This window comes from Eptatretus burgeri, chromosome 10, assembly GCF_056783735.1.
Source record: "Eptatretus burgeri isolate ZD-2024b chromosome 10, Ebu_testis_v1, whole genome shotgun sequence".
Lineage (NCBI taxonomy): Eukaryota > Metazoa > Chordata > Myxini > Myxiniformes > Myxinidae > Eptatretus > Eptatretus burgeri.
Genome location: NC_140970.1, coordinates 43,460,476 through 43,487,835, shown reverse-complemented (window position 1 = coordinate 43,487,835; position 27,360 = coordinate 43,460,476). Strand labels below are relative to the sequence as shown.

At 50.7% G+C, this 27,360-nt stretch overlaps 2 protein-coding genes across 9 annotated transcripts in view; both read left to right on the top strand.

The window, feature by feature from the left end:
• Positions 1-18,387, top strand: part of LOC147018427 (uncharacterized) — a 20,217-nt gene extending 1,830 nt beyond the window's left edge. For 3 of the 6 annotated variants that reach the window (XM_085898053.1, XM_085898056.1, XM_085898055.1), the window contains exons 2-4: positions 13,136-13,345; positions 14,759-14,818; positions 15,901-18,387. In XM_085898053.1, the coding sequence (XP_085754179.1) occupies positions 15,913-18,090 (2,178 nt within the window). In that variant the 5' untranslated portion in view covers positions 13,136-13,345; positions 14,759-14,818; positions 15,901-15,912 and the 3' untranslated portion in view covers positions 18,091-18,387. Of the gene's footprint in view, positions 1-9,885; positions 9,907-13,135; positions 13,346-14,758; positions 14,819-15,900 lie in introns of those variants that run through there. The other 3 variants (XM_085898054.1, XM_085898058.1, XM_085898057.1) reach the window with 3 other exon arrangements.
• Positions 18,388-22,505: 4,118 nt separating this feature from the next.
• SLC33A1 (solute carrier family 33 member 1) overlaps positions 22,506-27,360 on the top strand; it is a 61,209-nt gene continuing 56,354 nt past the window's right edge. The window contains exon 1 of one of the 3 annotated variants that reach the window (XM_085898050.1): positions 22,506-22,628. The gene's annotated coding sequence lies outside the window, so the exon portion shown is untranslated. Of the gene's footprint in view, positions 22,629-24,949; positions 25,195-27,360 lie in introns of those variants that run through there. The other 2 variants (XM_085898048.1, XM_085898049.1) reach the window with 2 other exon arrangements.

Genomic DNA, 27,360 nt, shown 5'->3' with positions numbered 1-27,360 from the left:
CGAGCGGTGTGGCCCCTTCGAGTGGTGTCGCCGATGCGAGCAGTGTCGCCGATGCGAGCGGTGTGGTCCCGTCAAGCGGGGGTGCCGACGCCAGCGGCGTGGCCCCGTCGAGCGAGGGTGCCAATGCGAGCGGTGTGGCCCTGTCGAGCGGTGTCGCTGATGAGAGCGGTGTCATCCCGTCGAGCGGTGTCGCCCCGTCGAGCATTGTCGCCAATGCAAGTGGTGTATCGCCCCGTCGAATATTGTCGCCAATGCGAGTGGTGTGTCGCCCCGTCGAACATTGTCGCCAATGCGAGTGGTGTGTCGCCCCGTCAAGCGGTGTCACCGATGGGAGCGGTGTGGCCCGTCGAGAGGTGTCGCCAACGGGAGCGGTGTGGCCCCGTCGAGAGGTGTCGCCGACGGAAGCGGTGTGGCCCCGTCGAGCGGTGTCGCCGACGGGAGCGGTGTGGCCCCGTCGAGCGGAGTGGCCCCGTCGAGCGGTGTCGCCGACGGGAGCGGTGTGGCCCCGTCGAGCGGAGTGGCCCCGTCGAGCGGTGGTGCCGACACGAGCGGTGTCACCCCGTGGAGCAGTGGCACCGACATGAGTAGTGCAGCCTCATCAAGCGGTGGCGCCGAGGCGAGCGGTGGCGCCCCGTCGAGCGGTGGCGACAGCGCTCGACGGGGCGACACCGCTCGCGTCGGCGCCACCGCTTGGCGGGCGACATCGCTCTTGTCATCTCCACCGCTCAGCCTGCCCCACCAATCGACGGGAGACACCGCTCATGTTGAAACAAACGCTCAAAGGGGCGACACCGCTCGGATCGGCAACACCGCTCGACGGGGCGACACCGCTCGCATCGGCGACACCGCTCGACGGGGCGACACCGCTCGCATCGGCGACACCGCTCGAACTGGGCGACACCGCTCGCATCGGTGACACCGGTCGACGGGGTGATACCGGTTGACAAGGCGACACCGCTCGCATCAGCGACACCGGTCGACGGGGCAACATCGCTCGCATCGGCGACACCGGTCGACGAGGCGACACCGCTCTTGTCGGCACCACCGCTCTTGTTGATTCCACCGCTCTCATCGGTGAAAACGCTTGCGGCGGGGCCACCACTCGGCGGAGCAACACTGCTCACGGTGGGCGACACCGCTCGGTGGGCAAAACCGCTTGGCGGGCGATACCGCTCGGTGGGCGAAACCACTCGGCGGGCGATACCGCTCGGCGGGCGACAGTGCTCGTGTCGGCAACAGCGCTCATGTCGGCCACAGCGCTCGGCACCGCTCGCGTCGGCGACACCGCTCGTGGCGGGTCGCCGCTCTGCTGGTGAGACCGCTCGCGTCGGCGAAACCGCTTGGCGGGTGACACCGCTCGGGGCGGGTCACCGCTCGGCGGGTGATACCACTCGCGGCGGGTCACCGCCAGGCGGTGACACCGCTCACAGCGGGTCACACCGCTCACGGCGGGTCACCTCTCTGCAGGCGACACCACTCATGTGGGCGACACCGCTCGCATCGGCGACAGCGCTCGACGGGGCGACACCGCTCGCATTGGCGACAGCGCTCGACAGGGCCACACCGCTCGCATTGGCGACGGCAGCGCTCGACGTGGCGACACCGCTCGCATCGGCGACAGCGCTCCACCGGGCGACACCGCTCGCATCACTGACAGCGCTCCACGGGGCGACACCGCTCACATTGGCGACAGCGTTCCACAGGATGACACCGCTCGCATCGGCGACAGCGCCCCACGCAGCGACACTGCTCGTATCAGCGCCACCGCTCGGTGGAGGCCACCGCTCGGCGGGCAACACCGTCGGTGACACCGCTAGACGGGGCGACACCACTCGCGTCGGCGACACCACTCCGTGGGCGACACCGCGAGCGGCGGGCCACCGCTCGGCAGGAGACACCGCTCACGTCGGCGCCACCGCTCTGCAGGCGACACCAATCTCATCGGCACCACCGCTCGACGGGCCACACCGCTCTTGAGCTGACCTGAGCGATGTCATCCGTCGAGCGGTGGGGCCTACTTCAGCAGTGGCGCCGCCGCGCGACGGGGCGACACCACTCACGTCGGCAACACCGCTTGGCGGGTGACACCTCTTGCGGCGGGTGACATCACTCGTGGCAGGTCACCGCTAGGCGGAGACACCGCTCGCAGCGGGTCACACCGCTCGATGGGGCGACACCGCTCGACGGGGCGACAGCGCTCGACGGGGCGACACCGCTCGCATCGGCGACGGCGCTCGACGGGGCGACACCGCTCGCATCGGCGACGGCGCTCGACGGGGCGACACCGCTCGCATTGGCGACAGCGCTCGACGGGGCGACACCGCTCGCATTGGCGACAGCACTCGACGGGGCGACACCGCTCGCATTGGCGACAGCGCTCGACAGGGCGACACCGCTCGCATTGGCGACGGCAGCGCTCGACGTGGCGACACCGCTCGCATCGGCGACAGCGCTCCACCGGGCGACACCGCTCGCATCACCGACAGCGCTCCACGGGGCGACACCGCTCACATTGGCGACAGCGTTCCACAGGATGACACCGCTCGCATCGGCGACAGCGCCCCACGCAGCGACACTGCTCGTATCAGCGCCACCGCTCGGTGGAGGCCACCGCTCGGCGGGCAACACCGTAGGTGACACCGCTAGACGGGGCGACACCACTCGCGTCGGCGACACCACTCCGTGGGCGACACCGCGAGCGGCGGGCCACCGCTCGGCAGGAGACACCGCTCACGTCGGCGCCACCGCTCTGCAGGCGACACCAATCTCATCGGCACCACCGCTCGACGGGCCACACCGCTCTTGAGCTGACCTGAGCGATGTCATCCGTCGAGCGGTGGGGCCGACTTCAGCAGTGGCGCCGCCGCGCGACGGGGCGACACCACTCACGTCGGCAACACCGCTTTGCGGGTGACACCTCTTGCGGCGGGTGACATCACTCGCGGCAGGTCACCGCTAGGCGGAGACACCGCTCGCAGCGGGTCACACCGCTCGACGGGGCGACACCGCTCGACGGGGCGACAGCGCTCGACGGGGCGACACCGCTCGCATCGGCGACGGCGCTCGACGGGGCGACACCGCTCGCATCGGCGACGGCGCTCGACGGGGCGACACCGCTCGCATCGGCGACGGCGCTCGACGGGGCGACACCGCTCGCATCGGCGACGGCGCTCGACGGGGCGACACCGCTCGCATCGGCGACGGCGCTCGACGGGGCGACACTGCTCGTATCAGCGCCACCGCTCGGTGGAGGCCACCGCTCGGCGGGCAACACCGTAGGTGACACCGCTAGACGGGGCGACACCACTCGCGTCGGCGACACCACTCCGTGGGCGACACCGCGAGCGGCGGGCCACCGCTCGGCAGGAGACACCGCTCACGTCGGCGCCACCGCTCTGCAGGCGACACCAATCTCATCGGCACCACCGCTCGACGGGCCACACCGCTCTTGAGCTGACCTGAGCGATGTCATCCGTCGAGCGGTGGGGCCGACTTCAGCAGTGGCGCCGCCGCGCGACGGGGCGACACCACTCACGTCGGCAACACCGCTTTGCGGGTGACACCTCTTGCGGCGGGTGACATCACTCGCGGCAGGTCACCGCTAGGCGGAGACACCGCTCGCAGCGGGTCACACCGCTCGACGGGGCGACACCGCTCGACGGGGCGACAGCGCTCGACGGGGCGACACCGCTCGCATCGGCGACGGCGCTCGACGGGGCGACACCGCTCGCATCGGCGACGGCGCTCGACGGGGCGACACCGCTCGCATCGGCGACGGCGCTCGACGGGGCGACACCGCTCGCATCGGCGACGGCGCTCGACGGGGCGACACCGCTCGCATCGGCGACGGCGCTCGACGGGGCGACACCGCTCGCATCGGCGACGGCGCTCGACGGGGCGACACCGCTCGCATCGGCGACGGCGCTCGACGGGGCGACACCGCTCGCATCGGCGACGGCGCGACACCGCTCGCATCGGCGACGGCGCTCCACGGGGCGACACCGCTCGCATCGGCGACGGCGCTCCACGGGGCGACACCGCTCGCATCGGCGACAGCGCTCCACGGGGCGACACCGCTCGAAGGGGCAGCACCGCTCTCGTCGGTGCCACCGCTCTCGTCGGCGCCACCGCTCTCGTCGGTGCCACCGCTCTCGTCGGTGACAACGCTCACGGCGGGGCCATCACTCGGCGGGGCGACACCACATGCGTGGGCGACCCCGCTCGCGTCGGCGACACCACTCCATGGGCGACACTGCTCGCGGTGGTGCCACCGCTCAGCGGGGCGACACCGCTCGCGGCAGATCACTGCTCGGCGGGTGACACCGCTCGGCAGGAGACACCGCTCGGCGGGCGACACCACTCGGCAGGCGACACCGCTCTAGAGCTGACGCGAGCGGTGTCGTCCGTCGAGCGGTGGGGCCGACTTCAGCGGTGGCGCCGACGCGAGCGGTGTCGCCCGCCGAGCGGTTGGGCCAACGTGAGCGGTGTCGCCCCGTCGAAAGGTGTTGGCGATGCGAGCGGTATCGCCCTATCGAGCAGTGGAGCCGACGTGAGCGGTGTCGCCCTGTGGAGCGGTGGCGCCGATGCGAATTGTGTCGCCTCGTCTAGCGGTGGCGCCGACGCGAGCGGTGGCGCCCCGTCAAACGGTGTTGGCGACGCGAGCGGTGTCGCCCTGTCGAGCTGTGGAGCCGACGCGAGCGGTGTCGCCCTGTGCAGCGGTGGCGCCGACGCGAGCGGTGTCGCCTGTGGCGCCGAGGCGAGCGGTGTCGCCTGTGGCGCCGACGCGAGCGGTGTCGCCCTGTGGAGTGGTGGCGCCGACGCGAGTGGTGTCGCCCTGTGGAGCGGTGGGGCCGACGCGAGCGGTGTCGCCCTGTGGAGCGGTGGTGCCGACGCGAGCGGTGTCGCCCCGTCGAGCGGTGGCGCCGACGCGAGCGGTGCCGCCCCGTCGAGCGGTGGCGCCGACGCGAGCGGTGCCGCCCCGTCGAGCGGTGGCGCCGACGCCAGCGGTGCCGCCCCGTCGAGCGGTGGCGCCGACGCCAGCGGTGCCGCCCCGTCGAGCGGTGGCGCCGACGCGAGCGGTGCCGCCCCGTCGAGCGGTGGCGCCGACGCGAGCGGTGCCGCCCCGTCGAGCGGTGGCGCCGACGCGAGCGGTGCCGCCCCGTCGAGCGGTGGCGCCGACGCGAGCGGTGCCGCCCCGTCGAGCGGTGGCGCCGACGCGAGCGGTGCCGCCCCGTCGAGCGGTGGCGCCGACGCGAACGGTGCCGCCCCGTCGAGCGGTGGCGCCGACGCGAGCGGTGCCGCCCCGTGGAGCGGTGGCGCCGACGCGAGCGGTGTCGCCCCGTGGAGCGGTGGCGCCGACGCGAGCGGTGTCGCCCCGTGGAGCGGTGGCGCCGACGCGAGCGGTGTCGCCCCGTGGAGCGGTGGCGCCGACGCGAGCGGTGTCGCCCCGTGGAGCGGTGGCGCCGACGCGAGCGGTGGCGCCGACGCGAGCAGTGCCGCCCCGTCGAGCGGTGGCGCCGACGCGAGCGGTGTCGCCCCGTGGAGCGGTGGCGCCGACGCGAGCGGTGTCGCCCCGTGGAGCGGTGGCGCCGACGCGAGCGGTGTAGCCCCGTGGAGCGGTGGCGCCGACGCGAGCTGTGTAGCCCCGTGGAGCGGTGGCGCCGACGCGAGCGGTGTAGCCCCGTGGAGCGGTGGCGCCGACGCGAGCGGTGTAGTCCCGTGGAGCGGTGGCGCCGACGCGAGCGGTGTAGCCCCGTGGAGCGGTGGCGCCGACGCGAGCGGTGTAGCCCCGTGGAGCGGTGGCGCCGACGCGAGCGGTGTAGCCCCGTGGAGCGGTGGCGCCGACGCGAGCGGTGTAGCCCCGTGGAGCGGTGGCGCCGACGCGAGCGGTGGCTCCGACGCGAGCGGTGTCGCCCCGTCGAGCGGTGGCGCCGACGCGAGCGGTGTCGCCCCGTCGAGCGGTGGCGCCGACGCGAGCGGTGTGGCGCAGACGCGAGCGGTGTCGCCTCGTGGAGCGGTGGCGCAGACGCGAGCGGTGTCGCCCCGTGGAGCGGTGGCGCCGACGCGAGCGGTGTCACCCCGTCGAGCTGTGGCGCCGATGCTTGTGGTGTCTCGCTCATCAGCGGTGAATGGTTTTGCACCTTTTCCATTTGGGGCATTTGTGTTGATGATCTCGCTTGGGTGGTGGTGCTGCCTTCATGTGCGGCACTGGTTTCTCAGGTGGCATTGGTTTGTCGAGTGGAACTGGTGTTTCTCTGCCAGTTGTGTCATGATGTGTGGTGGTGCCGAGGTGTCGTGTGGGGACCGGTGTCGTGTATAAAAAAGTATATAACAAAGTGCTTCACCTCCTCACCAGAAACAAAACACCATTTTATATATTCTTATCTTCTTACTTGTATATTATCTGCCAGCCTGCCTGACTGTCCTGTTGTGTGTTCGTTCGGGGAAGGACTTCAAAATTAAATCGCCCTCATTTTATTTTCTCACGCATTTGGTGTACCTTTGGAGACTGAATCAAGGTGTCTTTTGCCATTAAATAAAGGTACCTTTTGAAGAAACAAAAGCACATTTTGATTTCAACTCGTCCAGTGGAAATGAGGTCTTTCATTAAAAAAAAAAAAAATGAACTGTCCTTTTGTTGGTCTTTTGTATGTATGCTGTCGAGTTGTCCAGGGATGTATTTAGTTTCCAACAAGCTATGCCTTATCAACGGTTTTGAAGAGTGCTTAAGCCACTTCGTGCAGTGAGAGCTCGACAAGAAACTTGGTGACTGAACACTCCCCAGATTCATTACATGGCGACGAGGATAAACATCTAGACCATGACATATTTGGGCCATATTGATTAATTCGTCCCTTCGGGTGCAGATTTCTACATGACACATGGCAAGTTGGAGGCGACGAAATGCGAATTGGTAGGAATCGAAAGCAGGTTTTATTTTAATTGTACAGTTTTTGCAAAACGTAGTTAAACCGCTATAATTCACTTTCGGTGATGCAAAATACACCAGAATACTGAGATAGCCATTTATTGACGAGTAATGATTAGGAGGTTCCATGTAATACAACTTCAAACTCTGTGATTGTGGTGACACAACTTTAACTAGTTCAGGGCACTTGGTAGAGCGCATATATCTCTCCCTCGGATCTTCACCAAAATCGAATCAACTCGTCCTTGTCACAGTGTCACACACTCGACGTGTCCACCAAGTTTCGACTGAATCTATCCACAACTTTTTAAGATATCGTGCCACATTTCGTTTTTCGCCCGATCTCTCAATGGTGAAGAATCACTTTAAAAATTCTAGTACCTGCAACTTCACCACAATCGAATCAGTTCGTCCTTGTCGCACACCCAACCTGCACACAAAATTTCATCCGTATCTGTCGACTCAACTTTTTGAGATATCCTACACACAGACAGACAGACAAGGGTGAAAACATAACCTCCGTCCCCTCTTAGTGGCGGAAGTAAATATGTCCGGTAATGATCCATGCAAGATTGCCCTTTCGCTTTTATGAGCGAGAGAGGGGAGGACAAAGTTGGGGTTTGAAGTGGGGGGGGGTGAGTAAAAATGGGACAGTTGGGGGGGGTTGAGACTTTGGAGGGGTGGGAGGTTGAGGTGGGGAAGGGGGAGATTGAGGAGTTGCGAGTGGGGTACTGGGATGGGGATTTGAAGGCTTGGAGTGAGGAAGTAGTGATTCAAGTTTTTGGGTTGGGGGGGGGGTGGAGGTTAAGACTTGGGGTTTGGGAGTGGGGTTTGATTTCTTAGGGGTTTAGGGGGGATACTTGACTTTTAAAGTCACATTTTACATTGCGCAGATGTTCCGTGGGTTCCTGCACTAACAGGTGCCTGTATATATTTATAAAACACTAACAGAGTCCCCGTCCTACCCGCGATCCTGTTCCAAGCATGCAACACGTTCTTCCAATGCATTCCTTTATTTGGGCGGTGTATAGGCAACTGACAGCTCTGTATCGGAAAAATAAATAACCCGGCTAACGTGCATGAAGCAAAGACATACCTGCTGCTTCTAATTGAGAACACCTCAGCACTGGAAAACGTGGGGACAGGAATACTGCACTGTAAATGGTGGAGACTTGAAATACCCTCTCCCACCTGGAGGTGGCGTGACATGATACACATTTACATGGAGAATTTTGGTCCACTCCTCCTCCCCTCTGAAACCAATGGCAAAGATACAAACACCCTGTACATTAATTGGGGTTATGCTGATCCCATGTAGCAAGTCTGGATGTAATCAGCCCAGAACTGTAGGAAGAGTAGCGCGACAAACACACATAAATACTGGTCCGTAAATTATTGTAAGGATAACCTCCATCCACCTTTTGTGGTGGAGGTAATAACATGCCTTGGAATACTGCATGAAAACAAAGAAAAGATTGCAAAAATTAACTGACATTCCAAAAAAACTGCAGTTTTATGTTCATTTGTAAATTTGTTATGGTCCGTGGACATGGACATTTAAAGCACGTCTTGTCGGATAGGGGGAGGCTTACACCTGCTCAAGGCCTTGTTTCTACAATTGGTGCCGCAGTTTTTAATGGTACGTTTGGTACCTCAGAGTTTCCTAGGCCCTTAAGAGTACTAAACCACCATTTTGTTTTGGTTTTATTTTCTTCCCTTTTTTTTTTTTCTGCCAATCCGTCCATCCATTGGGATCATACTCTGTGCAGAGCGTTGGTGCTGCCGAACTAGTCTACGAGGCTATTGGCACAATCCTGGACGGATCGCCACTCCGACGCAGGATACCAGGAAGCTGGCACTCATTTTGCCGACCTTGGAAGAGGATGACAGGCAGAGTCAACCCCCACCTGGTATTAATTCAACAGCCGAGTGGGGTTTGAACTCAGGATCCTAGGATCCCAAGCCCACCACCTACACCCGCACCATTAAGCCAACACCAGGCATTTCTCCCAATGTCTGAGCTGTATCTTGGAGCCGGCTAGGACTTTCGGAATGAAATTTTGCATCAATAATGGGAATGTAAATATGCAGGGTTGACATATATTTTTGACCTAGATCTACTTTCTAAGGTCATGAACTAATTATTGACATTTGAACACGATTCATCACAACTCCTAATAAGGTTTGTCTGATCAGAATGCCATTGCCCTCTCTGGATAGCCCAGAGTAAGGCGCATTTATGCTTGATTTACATCATACCCCTCCGAGTTAAAGGTCAAGGTCAAATGGTGGTCTAAAAAAAAATGAGAATTTTTTTTTGGTCATCCCTCAATTTTGTCAATGCAGAATCTCAAAGACTGTTTGGTTTTCCAAGATGTTCTCACATCATAACCGGATACCTGCACTGTTGAGCACCTGATATTTGATTTGTGTGCTTGACCTACTTTTTTGGATTGTGACGTAATTAAATAAACCACCTTTTTGATCATAACTTGAATAATTTTCCTCTGATTTTCAAAACGTTGAGTTTTACGGATAGATTGTAGATGGGGCCAAATTTCTTAGTTTACGCTCTCTCCCTGAATGTTGAAAATCAAGGTCATATTGTGGGGCGAACAAAAGATGGGCATCATTGCATCGCCTTTAGCTCTTCTGGCTACTTATGCAACTGTTTAGCCAGAAGAGCCTTTAAACTTTTTTAATTGCTCCTGGCTTCTCCCATAACTGTTTTGTGTGCAACAGACAGATTGATGGGTGGCAGACATCTCCTGCTGGTCAGAATGTGTGCAGCAATACCTGGTGTGGCACTTGCTTCCTGGTACCCCAACAGTAATGAGGTCTGATCTCGACTTGATGTCTTGTAGGGTTTCACCCTTCCACTCTGGGAAGGAGTTTCTGCTCCATGCCGTCGGGTATCATGGGGACCTATTCCTATTGAGGAGTGGTCAACTTGTATGACTGCATTCTGACCCTTCAAGGTTAGGTTGTGTGTGTGTGTGTTTAATTGAGCATATACTTCAGCCTTGGAGCTGAGGTGCATCTTTATGCTCATAAGACAGTCTTGTTGGCCTGTGTACTTTGACCGTGCAGTCAAGGTGCCCATCCCAAGCTGTTTATTTATTATTATTTTTGAACCTTAAAAAAAAGAAGGCCACCCTCATAAGGTTAGGTTCAACAAGCCTGAAAGATGTGTGTGTGGATAGTCCCTCTCTCAGGTGGACAAGTTGATAAAACTTAGAATTATATCCTCTTTCTGGTATTGACGCGGTACAAATCTATGGAGATGTAAGGGGCTGTAGCTCTGCTGAGCTCACGTCCAATACGTAGAGCCTCTGCAACTGCTTAGCCAAAAGAGCCTTTAAAAAAAAAAAAAAAAATATATATATATATATATATATATATATATATATATATATATATATATATATATATATATATATATATATATATACACACTAGCGTCGGTACTCGAGGGCGGGAGTGCCATCTCGGCCCATCTTCTGTAGGCAATTCAACGTAGTGTTGTTTTCTCGGACACACTGTACACCTAAAAATATTTTGGGGACATACTGTAATCATCTTTGGCTTTACTTGTCAACACCGTAGTTTTTTTTTTTTTTTTGTGCTATAAAATGCAAAAATTCTAAAATTTATACAGTGCTAATTTTTTTTTTTCTGGGACACACCTGAACGTTATTTTTGGGACGTACGATAATGATATTTTGCCTTTCTTGACCACACTAAAGTTTTTGTGATGTTAAACACCAGGTGATCAATTTTTAAGTTTTCGTCACATGCAGTGAAAGCTCTCAAATCAGAAATTCCAAACTTCGAACTCCAAAATATTTTTATTCAAAAAAAGAAATAATTGATTAATGCGTCGTCTGCTTAATACTGATTCTCAGGTGCTGGTGTGATGGGAACGTTCGAGAAGGAGTTCACCATCAAGAACTGTATTTGGGCAGGTGCATGTGCATGGGACTCAGTGACAGAACCAACATTAAAAAATGCATGGCATAACATGCTCACCATGTTCGATGACACTGAGCAAGCCGAAGACTTTGAAAGTTTTAAACTTTCAAGTGAGAAGGTTTACGCAGCGGAATTGATACGTCGTGCAAATTCCATGAACACTGAATTGGTCAACGACTTGCATGAAGATGACACCGTGGAGTGGATGAATTGCTACAGTGAAGCACCTGTGGTCTACCAGATGACAGATGGAGAGATTGCTGATTAACTGCAATGACGACGGTGATGGTGTCGGTGAAGAATAAAAGCAGATGACCATTGATCAGGGAATAAATCTTGGAGAACGGTAAAAAGCTTCTGTACGCAGTGAGATGAATTTTATCTCTCAACAATAAATCATGAAGGAGAAACCAAACTTCATGAAATAAATTAATCTGCAGGAAATTATTAAGAGGGCAATAAAGCATTGTAAACAAACTTTAAGTGGTAGTTCAACCTCTTCACACAAAGCCTGTGTCTTCCCCGAACCCTCATTCTTCCCCATATCCCTTATTTGTCAAACTCTCCCTCTATCTTGTCCTTCAACCGTGCTGTTGGTGTCCCCCTCCCCCCAAACACCCCTAACCCTCTACTATTCCTTTTGTTCTGTTGTATCCTGATCCATTCAGTCTTGTAGCTCTTCCATGAACCTTCACTTCGTACACACAAAAATAAATAAATAATGTTTCATGTTCTAAAATCCGAAAAATTCTGTAATCCGAATATTGTTCGGTCCCAAGGAATTCAGATCTGAGAGTTTTCACTGCATATGCAGGGGTGCAAATTAACATTTTTATCCACCGGCCAGCAGGGCCAGTGACTAGAAATAGTTACTACCGGCCCGAATTTCTACCGGCCCGATAAAATAAAGACAAAAGTCACAAATTTGAGATCAAACACTTTTAATATACTCGCATGAGTGAGTTTGATGAGTGAGGTTGGTTGGATGAGTGAGTTTAATGGAGGAGGTTGGGTGGATGAATGAATTTGATGAGTGAGTTTAATGGAGGAGGTTTGCAGAATGAGTGAGTTGGATGGATGGATGAGTGAGTTTGATGAGTGGGGTGGGGGTGGGGGGATGATGGAGGAGGTTGTGGGTGATGGGGGGGATGATGGAGGAGGTTGTGGGTGATGGGGGAGGGAGGGACCTTTTTTGTGTGGGTGATGGGGGGGCAGGGGGGTTGTGAGTTGTGCTGGGGGGGCATTTTTGTGGGTGATGGACAATGGTGGGGGTACAACTCATCCATCCAACATCACATATAAACTCACTCATCCACCCAAATTCACTCATTTAACCAACCTGGACATGAGAAAATGCGTCCAAACCGTCAAATCTCGTGCAATCACGCACGATTTGGAACGAGATGAAAACAGACAAAATGGCCGCCGCAGAATTACCGGTGATTTCTACGGATTTCTGCAGACAAAAACAGTAGTTCTAGTTGAGAAAACTAGTAGAGAAGCTAGTGCAAATTGTACAAAATAACAGGAATCACCGGTGATTCGCCAGCCGGGCAGGTAAGGCAGTGTTGTTTACCTGCCCAGCACAAAAGTTAGGCGCCATTACGCTACTGTGCAAAGGTTTGTTATTCCAATGATGATCATAATTTAGGGTAAATTCATCAAATTATCAGTGACGAGGAGCACCTGCTCCATACAGGAGCGGTCAGGGGGGTTATGCTATTATTCTTATTCAAATGTCTATTTCAAAATACCTCTCGCTGCGTAGTTCAAAATACCTCGCTGCATTGGATAACGTGGGGACGGGAATACTGTATTGTAAAAGGTAGGGACTTGTAATACCTGCTGACACCTGGAGGCGGCGCTACACGATGCACATTTACCTAGAGAATTTGCGTCCCCTCCCTCATCCATGACCACTGGCAAAGATAAAAACACCCCGATGCACTAATTGGGATCATGCTGATTCTATGTAGCAAGTCGGGATGCAATCGGCCCAGAACTGTTGGAGGAGTAGCGCAACAAACACACCGTTCTGTAAATTGTAGTAAGGATAACAGTCATATGTGTTGTTATTGTAAATCAAGTCTTTATAAATGTTTGTAAAACAAGCTGCTCAATTAAATAACAAGAACAGTCATTTTATTGGATCAGTCAATTGTTTGTGTGTCCACCTTTCGCTTTATTGAGTGCCATCACTCTTTTATCCATGGTTCCTGTATGTGACTGATGCAGAGAGGTGGGTTGGCCGTTACAGCTGCTACAGCAAGACGTGAAGGCCTAGAGAGGAGGAGAGCGCCCGAGATTGGCAGGAAGAGTTATTTTCTCAAAGCAACGAGGGCTTTGAGGGGGAGCGACAGTTGCGCCGAATTGCGCCAGAGTGCTCCGATAACTCGACTTCTAGACTCCTGCACAGCTTGCCTCTGGGTTTGAATCGACCTCTCGGTATTGCTTGTACTGTGCAGTATTCCCTGTACTGTATCCTTGTTGAGTGCACGAACGGGCCTAAGATAAGAACAGTAAAGATATCTGCAAAGTTTTGGTTTGTTTGAGGACGGTCAGGGTTAAAATGGGATTATTTACTGATTAATTTATATTTGTTCATTGCATCATAGTTAATTTTTCATGTAGTCCTTCTGCCATGCCATTTAATTGTTAAATAAATGTACCTGATTTTGGGGTTGGATTCTGCTCGTTGTGATCTCGTTTGATGATTTCGGTATCGTTGCGTGAGTTGGCTCGGAGCGCTCGTGATCTGTGGTTGCTTGGCCAGATTAAGAACACCGCGAGCTCCGATTGGCGCATCACTCGGTTAAATACATGGTCCCAACTCGTATTCCATCCATCCATCCAATGGTACCATACTCTGTACAGAGCAGTGATGTTGCCTTAAGCAGTCTCCTTAGCGATTGGGCACAATCCTAGATGGGTTGCCACTCCGACACAGGATACCAGCAAGCTGGCACTCATTTTGCCGACCTCGGAAGGATGACAGGCTGAGTTGACCGCACCTGGTATTAATTCAACGGCCGAGTGGGATTTGAACACCAGGCATCAATTGGTTTTGTAACGTTACAAATAGGTCCCAGAACTTGCTCAGGGCTGTGGACGTAGCTGGTGGTTGCAGTCATTTTGACCCGACCCGCAGAACTTTAACCGGGCTCCCGTACCAAGCCCTTGGCTTCTCCAAGACGCGTAGCAAAGAAAAAGGTTTTTAATTTATTTATATCCTAAAAGGTAACTATGATATTAAGTTGACTTTCACAGAAATTTGAATTATTATCTACTTGTAGTGGATGCATCTAACTTCCCACAAATGCTTAATGGGGGAATAGAACCACAAAAGTGAAAATAACCCAAACTTTCGCACAGCACATTATTTAATGACGTTTTGTTTTATTTTGAGGTGAACCACTTTGCTGGCGGTGAGGCCGGTTAAGGCAATCGTACAATCGCAAAGACGCCCATTGACGTCTTCGTCACAAATACGGGCGACACTGTGGACATGTCATTATAGACATTGGAATTTTGCGCATTTGCTTGTGGTCTATTTTACATGACCCTGCAGGCGGTTATGTGAAGGATAAGTGTTTCTGTGTCTATCGATGTTAACTGGTTATATAGGTTATATATATATATGAGGGACAATACACTCCATTTTGTGCCGTGGGTTTTATTTTGAATACCTCTTCACACTTTGTAATTGCGCTATTACTAATCTGTGTCCCATTGTACGATGTTGTTTTCTATATCTTGATTATTTTGGAATGTTGATAACTTGCAAAGAATAAAAATGAAACTGCGAGTCAGTACAATTGTCTTTATCAGTTCCGTTTCCGTGCGTTTCCTTCTTTACAGGCTTGGAGTGCCGGTTAAAAGCATTAATGCGGCGCACGGACTTGGTGCACAGGGCTGTAGGTGAGTCCATAAAGAGCCGTGCACATATCTGTCCCTGAAGGTCACGCAAATCGACAGAGCAGGTTGCACGCTGCCTCGCAACGCAATACTGTGCACCTAACAGGCAATTGCCTTCCACAAGTGGTATTACGCGGACCTCACACCTCACGGAATTTACAGCTATCATGCGTCAGCTTCGATTTCCATCCTCGCTGTTTACCACTTCTCTGAGTAGTCTTTTCACACACACAGACACAGCGTTAATATAACGTATCGGCGTTTCAATGAAACGGCAGTATTAAAATCGTACCATTATTAACAGTGTGTGTGTGTTCATCTCATCTTAATCCCAAAACACTTTTTTAAATGTATGAGAACGTCCCCCATCCCAACAGCCTGCTCCCCCTCAGGCTTTTCACGAAGCAGACGATGCATCGTTGGTCAAATAATGTTATAAGCTTGTTTTCTAATGTTGTTATCAAATTTTACTCATATCGATTGTTTCAAAACCTTTCCTTAAGTTCATTATCTTTCGTTTCCTGCTGATGATGAAATGCGTACGAATCGGTAATCATTGCTTATATTCGAGTAAAAATTTGCAAGGCATTTGTAATTGATTTATTTACATGTAAATTTAGACCACTTGTCGTTTTTTTTGTTGTTTTTTTGTTTGCCGTCCTAAAAAAAAAAAAATCGTAAAATTAACGGTGGTTTGCGCATTTACGCAATTCAGCGTTTCGTTCGTTTCTTATTGTTATAATGCATGGTTATATATTTCATTGAACTGATGCCGAAAATAATCTTTCGAACGAGAACTCTTGAACAATCGAAGGCGTTATATATATATATATATATATATATATATATATATATATATATATATATATATATATATATATATATATATATATATATATATATATATATATATATATATATATATATATATTCATACTTTCTGGAAACCCTGCATCAAACGCACCTTCTTTTGATTGATTCTACTGATATTTGAATTTCCTTTAAAATCTGGAATAAATCAAATTGATGGTGATGTCAAACCGACAAATTAAGCTATGATGTAAATTGTTTTTGTTCTTTTGCAGGAAAGTTTAGAAATGGCGTGCCCAGCTTTCCAGCCGCTGCTCCTGGCTCCGGTGGAAGGCGAAAAGTATCCGGTCAAGCTGCGAAAAGCAGTGCGTCCATATGGATACAAGAGGGTCAACGGCGTGGAGGTTTCAAGCGGTGTGCTGCTGGGTTACCTAATCATCGAAGGCAAGCAAATGTTTCCGCTGTCTCAGGTTCATACCCTCCTGCTGTGCAGCACGCCACGAACAACTGTGCACAAGCGCATGGATCATCTGAATGTCACCAAGTATCAGTGTGAATTGGACGAATTGCGGCAGCTCAAGGACATGGATTCCATCACATTTCACTCTGCTAAATGCACCTTAATCTCGCAGGATGATGTTCAAGCACTTTACACCTCGTGTAAGACGGAGCCCATCCTTAGAACGAAACGCCGCAGGAGAAAGTTGCCTGACAGCCAAACTTCTTCGGATAAATCGAAGACACAATTTCAAGACTTTGTATCAACGTCCTTTGGTGAAAATGGCAAGGATCCAAAAAATCACAATGGTTGTTGGTCTACAGATCGTAGTGTTGGATCTTTATATTCCAGACATTTGCCACAGGGTGACGAGGTTCAGAAAGAGCACGATGTGATTCGGAATGGTTTTGATTGTGATCGTCATAATGGCATTTCGTTTTATGATGAGGATTTGAAGCACTTTGCTGCCGGTGAGGAGGTGAAGCACTTTCCTAGTGGTGCATTGAGATGTGAAGTGAATCGTACACTCACGGACAGTTTGGGAAAATCCTGGAATGATGCTACGGTGGTCCCATCATCTTCACTGAGGACAACTGTTGAGGAAGTAAACGGCGAGCTTGAAAGATCAAAGTTTGATGCTGGGGTCTCTTTCAGAAAAGTGAGGTGTCTGCAGGGTAATGACAATGAAACGGTATCTTGTAATACAAAGGATCACTTCTACCAGTGCTGCAACAACAAACGGTTTTCCATAATCACCAATGATGCTGCTGACCAAACCGAGGCAACCTCCCTCTTTAGCCCTTCGGCCACAAACTTGGACTGCAAGAAAAAGAACGGAATGTGTACTGATTGCAAAGAAGATGCGAGTTGGGATTGCAACACAGAGATTGGGATGACAGCACATCAGCAGCGTAGTCCTTCTCGCAAACTCATCTGTAGAGACATTGATGGGACATTATTGAGCACTTCATGGCGACCCCAACGCGAGAACAGTAACGGCAGTGGAGATCAGCAATACTCGCAACAGTTACTGAATCAAGACTTTGCAGACCTACGACATAAGCACTGCACATACTTGGAATCAAACCCACAGAATGGTTTGGAATCTAGGCAGGAACATGAGAACCAGTGGTCTGGAAGGGCTCACCGTAGCTCCATTGTCATCAGGCGGGTAGATGAGAAGCTATGGACTGTGGAGCCGGTTAGAGTTAAACCAAATGTACAGCTTCACAAAGACCTTGAAGCACTGAGCTCGGCATCTGAGGGAAAAGCAGCACTGCCCAAGGACGGTCAGCCGAAAGTGCAACAAATGAAACATGCTTTTCGAACAAGTTTGAAGAGTAACTTTTTGGCGACTGGTTCGACGCATGACCTCCGCGTCCTGCCCTGCAGACTCGCAGCTGCAGAAACGGTTCGTTGCAGAATGAGGCAGTTACGAGTTGAGCCTCGAAGTCCACGGGGACGGTTAAAGCGGCTACACAGCCTTGCGGATAGACCCAAAAACCCACCGTGCTTGTCACACGTGAAAGTCTCTCGGAATAGTGGATCTGCGAGAAAGCGTGGGAATAACAGGCAGGGCAGTATGAAAAGCACTTTGAAGAATTTGCATTTAAATGGGATGTTGCGGAAAAAGCGCGGCAACCGCAAGGAAGCGCCAGCAGCAGCAGCAGTAGCTCCGGTGGCAGGGTGTCTGGACGATGTCCGTCAGAGAAACGTGTGTGACGATAGAGGCCGATCGAGGCGCAACCCTGGGTTGTCCGGTCCTGCAACATTCGGTATCCTCAACTGCTTCCCGACACAAGCATCTCTGACTGTGGGGATGGACGGAGATCTGAGTCCTGCCTTCACCATGAGCGCCGCCCGCCTGCATGATGCACTGCCCAACTGGAACTGGTGTCTCGGTAGACCAGTGATCGCACCACCACCCAGCCTCAAGTTCAGGCGTTTTACGAACTGGGATGCGTAGTCTTGGTCGAGAGAAACCATTGTCTTGAGACCAAATTGGAATGCTCTGTTTTTTGTTTTTCCCGTGGTATGGGCAATCATGCTCATCAAAACTATGCCAAACCGATTTTAGCTAACTCTCTTTTTTTTTTTTGTTAACATCTAACACTTCTTTCATATCCCCAGTGGTTTCTCACTAACCTGCTCGTGCCTCCTCCCATCGACTTGGGGATCAGATGAGGTGGAAGGGGGGGGGGCATCCATAATTCGCCTTTAGGAATTGCACTATATAACGCAATAAAGTTTAATTTACAAAGTGTGCCCGAATGCTGAGATATTTATTTCATTCAACTTTTGAAGCATCAATCATCTCGTCAGTGTTGCGATGCACATCCACTAGTTGCTGTGACCGTGAGCGAACCATGAAGTAACTGCATTGGGAGCTGCCGGAACTATGCTGCCGCATATCTGCAACATTGTCCTGGCCTCTTAAGTTGATAAATTTACCTGGTACGATGCACCGTTGTTGCACGTGTTCTGCATAACTAAGACGGGTAAGTACGATGTTCGAAATGATTTGTGGATGCCTGGTTTTGAAAAGTCATAACTATTGTGTCACGGCTTCATCACGTTGCTCTCATTGTCGGTCTTTAATATGCAAAACCTGTGCTTGCAGACATGTGTAGGATTGATTGCCCGTCGACGCCGTGGACACGCCAAAGCATAGTTCTGGTATCGTGCACGGTGTCACACAACTCTCATCGGGATACACCTTTCTGGTACACTGTATAACGCAATTTGTGTTTTAATAGCTGAGGTACTGGTGCGCAGTGGCATTTATCGGTTGTTGGAATACTTTTCGATCGGATCCTGGGTCATGCCATGAGTGCATTTTGTGAAGGCGTCTTTATTCGCCGCGACTGCATATTTATTATTACCTCCGCCATCGAAGGTGGACGGAGGTTATGTTTTCACCCCTGTCTGTTTCTCTGTGAGCAGGATATCTCAAAAAGTTGTGAACGGATTTGCATGAAATTTAGCGGAGAGGTTGTGTACGTGCCAAGGATGCATTGATTCAATTTTGGTGAAGATCTAGATCTGAAATTTTTTAAAAGTGATCCTTCACCATTGAGAGATGGGATGGGGCCAAAAAAATGATATACAGTAAAACATATTTCAAAACATTGTGGACTGGTTATGACAAAACTTGGTGGATGAGTTGGGTAAGTGACAAGAACGAGGCGATTTGATTTTGGTTAAGGTCAAGGTCCGGATGCAGATCCAGCCAATCGGTGGGATACAAAACGTAAACTGTTCAGTCTGGCGGAGGTTTGCACTTCACCAAGTGCCGTTCTAGTTTTGTATCATGTATTATTTTTATTTTTGGCTTGCACAGTAACATCCACTGAACTCGGCTGGCACCATGCCACCGACGTCATTTGATGGTTTGTTTTGATGAGTGCACTTGGGAGGTTGTTGGTACCGGATTATTTTATATATTCATCATAGTTATTTAATTTAAACCATTTATTCAAATTCAATGAAAACTAGATGGATACCTGCAATCACAAAGCAATCGCCAAGAGTAAGCCTCCACGCGATCCAATGACGGCCGTACTCTTTTCGGACCACGACATGACCTTGACCTTCACCATTTAGGGATAGAGTGTCTTCTTCTTCTTTCAGCTGCTCCCGTTAGGGGTCGCCACAGCGGATCATCCATTATGATTTGGCAAAGGTTTTACGCCGGATGCCCTTCCTGACGCAACCCTGGTCGCCTCTTACGACACAGGGATATGGTACACCTATTTTAACCGGGGTATACACCGGGCCCAGTACACTGGTACTCACTTCGCCGACCTCGGAAGGATGACAGGCTGAGTCAACCCCCTGGTGTATTAATTCAGTGGCCCAACGGGGCTTGAACTCAGGACCTTTTGGATCCCAAGCCGCTACTCTAACCACTACACCAACACCAGGCTAATTTAGGGATAGAGTGTAAATTAAGAAAATGTGTCTCAATCGACGATCTATCTATAAAACCGAATGTCACGAAAATCGGAGGAAAATTATTCAAGTTATGATCAACAAGGTGTTTTTATTTAATTGTCGCAATCTGAAAACAGGTCAAGGACACTAACCAAATATCAGGTGCACGGCATCAGTGCAGGTACACTTATGATGCAAGAACATCTTGGAAGGTCGAGCGGTCTGATATATTCTACATTGGCAAAAAAAACCGCGTTTTATTTATTTATTTATTTATTTTTTCAGACCGTCAGTTAATGTTGACCTTTAACTTGGAGGGGTGTGATGTCTCTAGGCTATCTAGACAGGGCAATTTCGTTGGGGGAGGGGGGGGTCTAAGAAACTCTGAGGTACCATTAAAACTTGGCGATGCTAATTGTAGAAACAAACCCTGGAACAGCTAAATTAGCCTGCCACCCCTCCTGCCTGACGTCGATGAGAGTAATGTCTATAAAAGCATGATGATGTAGCTCTAATCTGAGAAGATGAGGGTTCCTTTAAAGATTTTGAGGATGCAATTTCTCTCTAAGCGAGGCAAGTCTCATGTTCTCACCTTGTGTGTCTACCTCTTTGATCAGCAACTGGAATAAGCTAACCCCCTTGAACTTCTGTGTCTCACCATCGGTCACGCCCTTTCCTTGGCAGCCGACAAATGATATCAAAGCTGAACACCAAGGCCAACCTCAGACTGGGTATCTCTGCACACCAACCCCAAGACCTTCCTTGGTAAATCTAAACTCAGTCTACAAGGCCTTTGTTTGTAGCTCATCAGAGTACAACTCGCAGTACGCTTCCTTCTGGTCTCGTGCCTCCGCTGCACACCTGCATCTGCTGTATGCTGTGTAATTGAGGGCTCTCAACATCATTAGCATGTCCCACAAAGAAGCAGAGGTACAGGACTTGTCAGGTTACCGGGTTCTGTTTAATGTTGCACCCCCCCCCCCCCACCCGGTCTTGCTTCCCAAGCTCTTTCAACCCAACACCTTTCACCAGCTCACTCAGGACGTACATGTTCTTCCCATAACTGCCTCGTTAACTTTTTAAAATCCAGGCTTACTGCTCACCTCCACTCCTCTTGATCCTTTCTCTCACCTGTGGAACCCCTCCCTAACTCGATACAATCGCACACACTCTTCCCTCCAGGGTTTCACGATGGTGACACACCCCAATTTCTCCTGTCATCTTCCACCACCACCGGGTGATCGTTTCTATCCCCCTTAATTATCTGCACACCAACCCTTGCCTCTCCTTTCTTATCCTCCACGACATTGCTAATTCCACAAACCTACATTTTGTACGGAAAAGGTGAACACTTGCTGGGGCAAGTGTGGTGAGTGGAGACCCCAGGAGCTGAAGCCATTATGTTGATGCAGGGAACTATTGCTTTGACTTGCACATGATTGCAGGCCATCAGATAATGAGATGTGCTTGTTTTGTGGGTTTTAAGTCTGGCCGTCCTGCCTGTATTTCTTTGTACTTGTTAACTTGGCTGTCGACATGACATAGCTGTCCTGTTTGTAATCATGTCGGCATGAAAAGAATTGTTGATTCTTGGATAAAAAAATCTAAACGAGAGCAAATTCGATAGCACACCATAACAAATCCCTACGCTTCCCACTTCAAGCAAAGTTGAATGATGGCAAAAAAAGTTCCACCAGGTGTGTGCTCAGTTACCAAGCAGGTAGCCAAACCAGCCGTTCCTTACCGACGGTTCCGAATGGAGTGCTTGCTTGAGTGCTTAAGCCATCCCGGGAATGAACCAATACAAAATTTTGAGTTGAAAACATTTCCACGGTTTGACCCCTGTGACCTCAAGTCCCCACCTCCTGGGGGTAAATTCCCAGAAATCGTTACATATTTCATAGGTTTCCTCATCTTGATTGCATAGGCCGAGTGCTGTTCTCGTTACCTCCTCCAACAAAAGTGGATGGAGGATATGTTTTCACGTCTGTCTGTCTGTCTGTCTGTCTGTCTGTCTGTCTGTCTGCTTGTTTGTGAACAAAATATCTCAAAGTTGTGGATGGATTCGGACGAAACTTGGTGGATGATTTGGCGAGGTGACAAAACAAGCAGATTAAATTTTAGTTCAGCTCCGAATCCAGATTCGACCCATCAGTGGGATACAAAACCTGAACTGATCTCCCTGGTGGAGGTATGCGCTCTACCCAGTGCCCTTGCAGTTTTAAAATGTGCCCGTTTGTGCATTTTTTGGTTTTTGACCTTTTGACCCTGCCCTAGGGAGCGGGGCCAAAATGATACCGCTCGTGCATCTTCTTGCCACGTGGTGATCATAACTATGCCAAGTTTGGGGAATTTCTTCACAACCGTTTAGGAGGGGAGGGGGAGGTCGCGTGATGGACGAAGGAAGCCGATTCCAGTATATAGAAGGGCACAAGTGTGCCTGCCGGTGGGGTGGTGGAGGAGAGGTTATTGCACGAGTTGGAGATGGATTGCTTTATGAAAAGGGATACAAGAACGTGATTGGAGACCGACTCAGGGAGGGGATTCCACCGATCAGGAAAAAGAGTGGAGGTGAGTGGTAAGGATGAATTGTTGGGTGAATGTGGATAACCAGAAGGCACCAAAGGAGTGGTGTGAGCAGAAGGGATAGCTTAAGCCTGGTATTGGTTTAACAGTTAAGGTGGTTAGCTTAAGATTTTAGGGTCTTGAGTTTGAGCCCCTGGTTTTTTACCGTTGAATTAACACCAGGGGTTGACCATGACCGTCATCCTTCCCAGGTCGGCAAAATGAGTGTCAGCTTACTGGTAACAGGGGCACTGCATCAGCGGTATAACGGTGCTTCCAAAAAATGATGCAACCAGCATCCACAAGCTGCATGCGAAACAACGAGGGATAGATTTTTGGATGTCATACATGAGTGAAGGAGTGGAGGTGGGCAGTCGGGAGGGATGGCTGGATCAATGTGTGCTACCTTGAGTTGTTGCTCATGCCTTGAAGGGCAAATGATCGAGTAGGGCGAGTGGATTATGGCAAGACCGAGATACTGAAGCGGGAGAACACTTTGTCCAATTTGTTTGGAAGTACTGCGCATCCTCTTGAGTGGTAATAAAAAAATGACCGTTTTTACAGCCATTTTTCCCTGCTGTGCAGGGGTTGGGCTTTTTCTTGAGGCAATGTTTTTTATGGCTGGATGCCCTTCCTGATGCCAACCCTGGTCGCCTCTTACGACACACAGGGATATGGTACACCTATTCTAACCGGGGCATACACCGGGACCAGTACACTGGTACTCACTTCGCCGACCTCGGAAGGATGACAGGCTGAGTCAACCCCCTGGTGTTAATTCAGCAGCCAACGGAGTTGAACTCAGGACCCTGGGATCCCAAGCCACCACCCGAACCACCCTGGGATCCCAAGCCACCACCCGAACCACTAAGCCAACACCAGGCTATTATATCCTCTTGAGTGATACCAATAATTACCCTCTGTGCTTTGGATTTCACACCGGAGGGATGAAGTGCGGAATCGGTGCACAGAGAGCCAATAAGAGTTGTTCGATTTGCGGCCTGCTCACCTTTCTTCCTCTTCCACCCGGAATCGAATCCGAAGAGGTGGTGGCGGGGGGGTGCTGCATCTCGGAACACCCCCCTACCCCCCACAACTAAAGGATGGAAACGGAATAAAAGCTGCCTGGCTCTTCTGCCAATCTGTCCTGCATTAAACTTGTGCACTTTAAAACCATAGCCGTGTCTTTCGAAAAGAGCAGGCCCTTGTGTTTCAGTGTATGTGTCTGCACAGCCCACGTAGATTAATTAAATAGGGTGGGGGAAAAAGTTCATGATATAAAGTGTAATCGAATGTGATGGCAGTAACGGGTTCTCTAACAAGGAAACTTCAATGCGAGGGCCATGAGGGACCGTTGAACCCGCGCAACGGTTGCCAACCTATGGTTGTTGTCGATGCTCTTATCTTTTTCTTTTTTTTTAATGCTGAGTGTCAAGCAAGGAGGCAGCACGTGCACCGTTTTTAAAGTCTTCGGTATGACTTGGCCGGGGTTTAACCTCCCGACCTCCCAGACGCGGGATGTCGTCCTGTGCAACCACAAGGCCGACGAATCAGTGTGGAGACTTTTATTAAGTAGGCCTATATTATCCACGTGGTTCGTAATATGGTTAATTAAGTTATCCTATAGTTGCTTTCTTCATGGCATTCTCTTTATTTAACCCTCTTCCTATGCCTACTTTCTTGAGTTGGCAGTTTTAAGAGAGAAGTTGAAAGCAACCTATTAGGCGGTGTATGTCTGTTTGCCTGTTCATTTACTTTTCTTTTTTAATTGATGCGATTTATTTATACAATCCAAAATACGTTCCGACTATTTGACTTTTACTCCACCATTTTGGTGAATATGGGCTTAAAATGTTTTTGTTTAAAAAAAAATAATGCTCTAATCGAACCAACAGAAAGAAGTATATACACCATTAAAAGGAGTCAAACGCGATGCGCTCCATACAGGGTCAAGTGACTTGAATATCGGACAGGTAGCATTTCCAAACAAATGAGAAAATAAAAATATATATAACACAAATGTTCCGATCGATGCCAACCAAGATGGGATTCATTTTATACACGATTTTCGATTTAATAAACATCTTACTTCCTGAATGTTAATTTTGCACGTTTTCCACGTTCGGTATTGCATTCTTTAAAAATCCGTCTGAACGATCTGGAACATTCATGCCAAAGTTCTTTAATAAGAGAAGTGTTTACAGATCGAACGAAAGAGGGGAAAATCTGATATTCAACTTCAAATGGAAGGAAAGATTTGTGAACTGGGCGGAGCTTAATAACCTGACGTCATCGGGGCTTTGAGCAAATCGCGAGCGACCAGCGAAGGTGTCTTGACGTCACGTCCTGTTAGCTGCACCCGAGCGGGATCGTGTCCCGGCGAGGGATTGCCCTGCCCTGCCCTGCCCTGCCCTGCCCTGCCCTGCCCTGCCCTGCCCTGCCCTGCCGTGAGGTAAGAAGACGTTTAATGGTGCACTACAACGAGACGGACACGTGTAACGTCCTCCGACGGTCTTTCCGGGATCTTGTGGTGGTTCCCATGTAACCGGCACAGTCGTCACCCTGACGGAAGGTTCGAGGCGTTTCGTCATCCGTGTCACTTTGTCACTGACTGTGACTATTGGTAGCGAGCGAGCCATTGAGATTTATCGAGTCGGGTTCGATTCCCGAGTCGGATCCAGACTTCGCATTATTTTTAAAAATGGTGTCTGTGTGCATTATCAGTTAGGGGGTGCTGCATCGTAGAGCACGCCATCCTTCCGATAAGCATGTTAGCTGGTTTTCTTCGCTTTCATGAAAAGGTTCGAATAGATTAGAACCTCTTTAACAGTAGTTAAAGTAGTATCACACCTGAGGGGTCCATGAGAGTATGGGTATACTGAGGAGAAAGCATGAGGTGACTGTGGGCACCAGATTTGAAGGATTGGAGGGAGGGGCATGAGAACACTACAGGCATAGGGAGTTGGCTCCACGAACCAGTGAATAATGGGACACAGACACATGCGCAGACACACACAGACACACGTTGCATTATTCGTTAGCATAGTACCGTGGTGCTTATGTCGCCGACCTCGGAAGGATGACTGGCTGAGTCAACCCCACCTGGTATTAATTCAGCAGCCGACAGGGCTCGAACTTGGGTCCATAGTAAGTCCTAAGAACTCGGGACCAAATTGTGTAATTCTGGCTGCCACATCATGCGTCTGATCAGGTTGAAATTTAAAGCCTGTATTCCCCATCACTACGAGATTATAATTGTGAAACTTCGTGTCGATTGATTAAGCTGTTCAAGAGAATTTTTTTTAATTTTATTTGTTAATTTAAAGATTTTTGCTCAATCAAATATGGCTGCCAGACCATATGACCTGTGACATCATATGTGTGAACATTTTTTTTTTCCTCAGGGATAGGTGGTCATGTGTAAAGTTTCACCTCTATCTGTTCAGTCACTTCAGAGAAGATTTTTGAAGGTTTTATTTTTAAAAGAATATGGTTGCCCAATCGCATGACCGATGACGTCATCAATTGTTTTTTCTGTGGACAATTTTATCCCCAGATGACTCAATTTTTCATACTCATCAGATGTCGCGTTTTGCATATGCAATTATGACGTCACAACGAAGGCACCTGTGATGTCATTTAAAAAAAAAATCGCACTCATTTTCCATCAGGAGTACTTGCTATGTGCCGAGTTTCAATTTTCTCCTCGGTGTGGTTTCAGAGATGCAGAGGTCCAAAGTTTTTCTGTTTTTCCAACATGGCTGACATACCACTTGACTTGTGACATCACAATTGTCATTCAAACATTCTGCATGAGGAGTCACTCCTCTGGTGAAAATTTCATCTTGATCTAACAAGCGGTTGCGGAGAAAAACAAAGTTCTGTGCGGATACACAAATGAAAAATCATTCAAAGAGCGACACTCGGCGAAACGGAAGGGCACTTGGGAGAGCACATACCTCCGCGAGACTCTCTCCCTCTATCGAGTGCAGCCTGTGGCTGCTGGTTGCATCATTGGTTGGGACGTGGCTATACCGCTAATGCAGTGTCCCCCTTACCAGTGCACTGGTGCTCATTTTGCCGACCTCAGAAGGATGACAGGCTGAGTCAACCTCCTGGTGTGTTTCAATTCAGCGGCCAACAGGGCTTGAACTCAGGACCCTAGGATCCCAAGCCGCCACCCTAACCACTAAGCCAACACCAGGCTTACTGCGCCAGACTGAACAATTTACGTTTTGTATCCCACTGATAGGCCAGACCTGAATCCGGACCTAACCCAAAATCGAATTAGCTTGTTCTTATGACCCAACCAACTCATCCGCCAAGTTTTGTAATAACTCGTCCACAATTTTAGAGATATCATGCTACATGTAATTTTGGCTCGATCTCTCAATGGTAAAGAATCGCTTAAAAAATATTCTCGTATCCAGATTGGAATCTCAATGGTAAAGAATCAATTGGGGCCTGTCGCAGCTAAGTGAGAGCCACTTCGTTCCAAAACTGACCAAAAATGAACTTCATGAAATTATCAAATCATTAACTATTCCATAAACTGGAGCATATATGGAACACAAGGCAAAAAACAGTTTATCAATTCAGACAAACACAACTCAGGAAAGGAACCAGACTGATAAACATTTAAATATCATGGACACTTACTATGACAATCCGTTCCACTTGTTAGGCCAGGATGTCGCGACACGATAGTATCAAATTTTGGCAAATTTTCATATTTCTC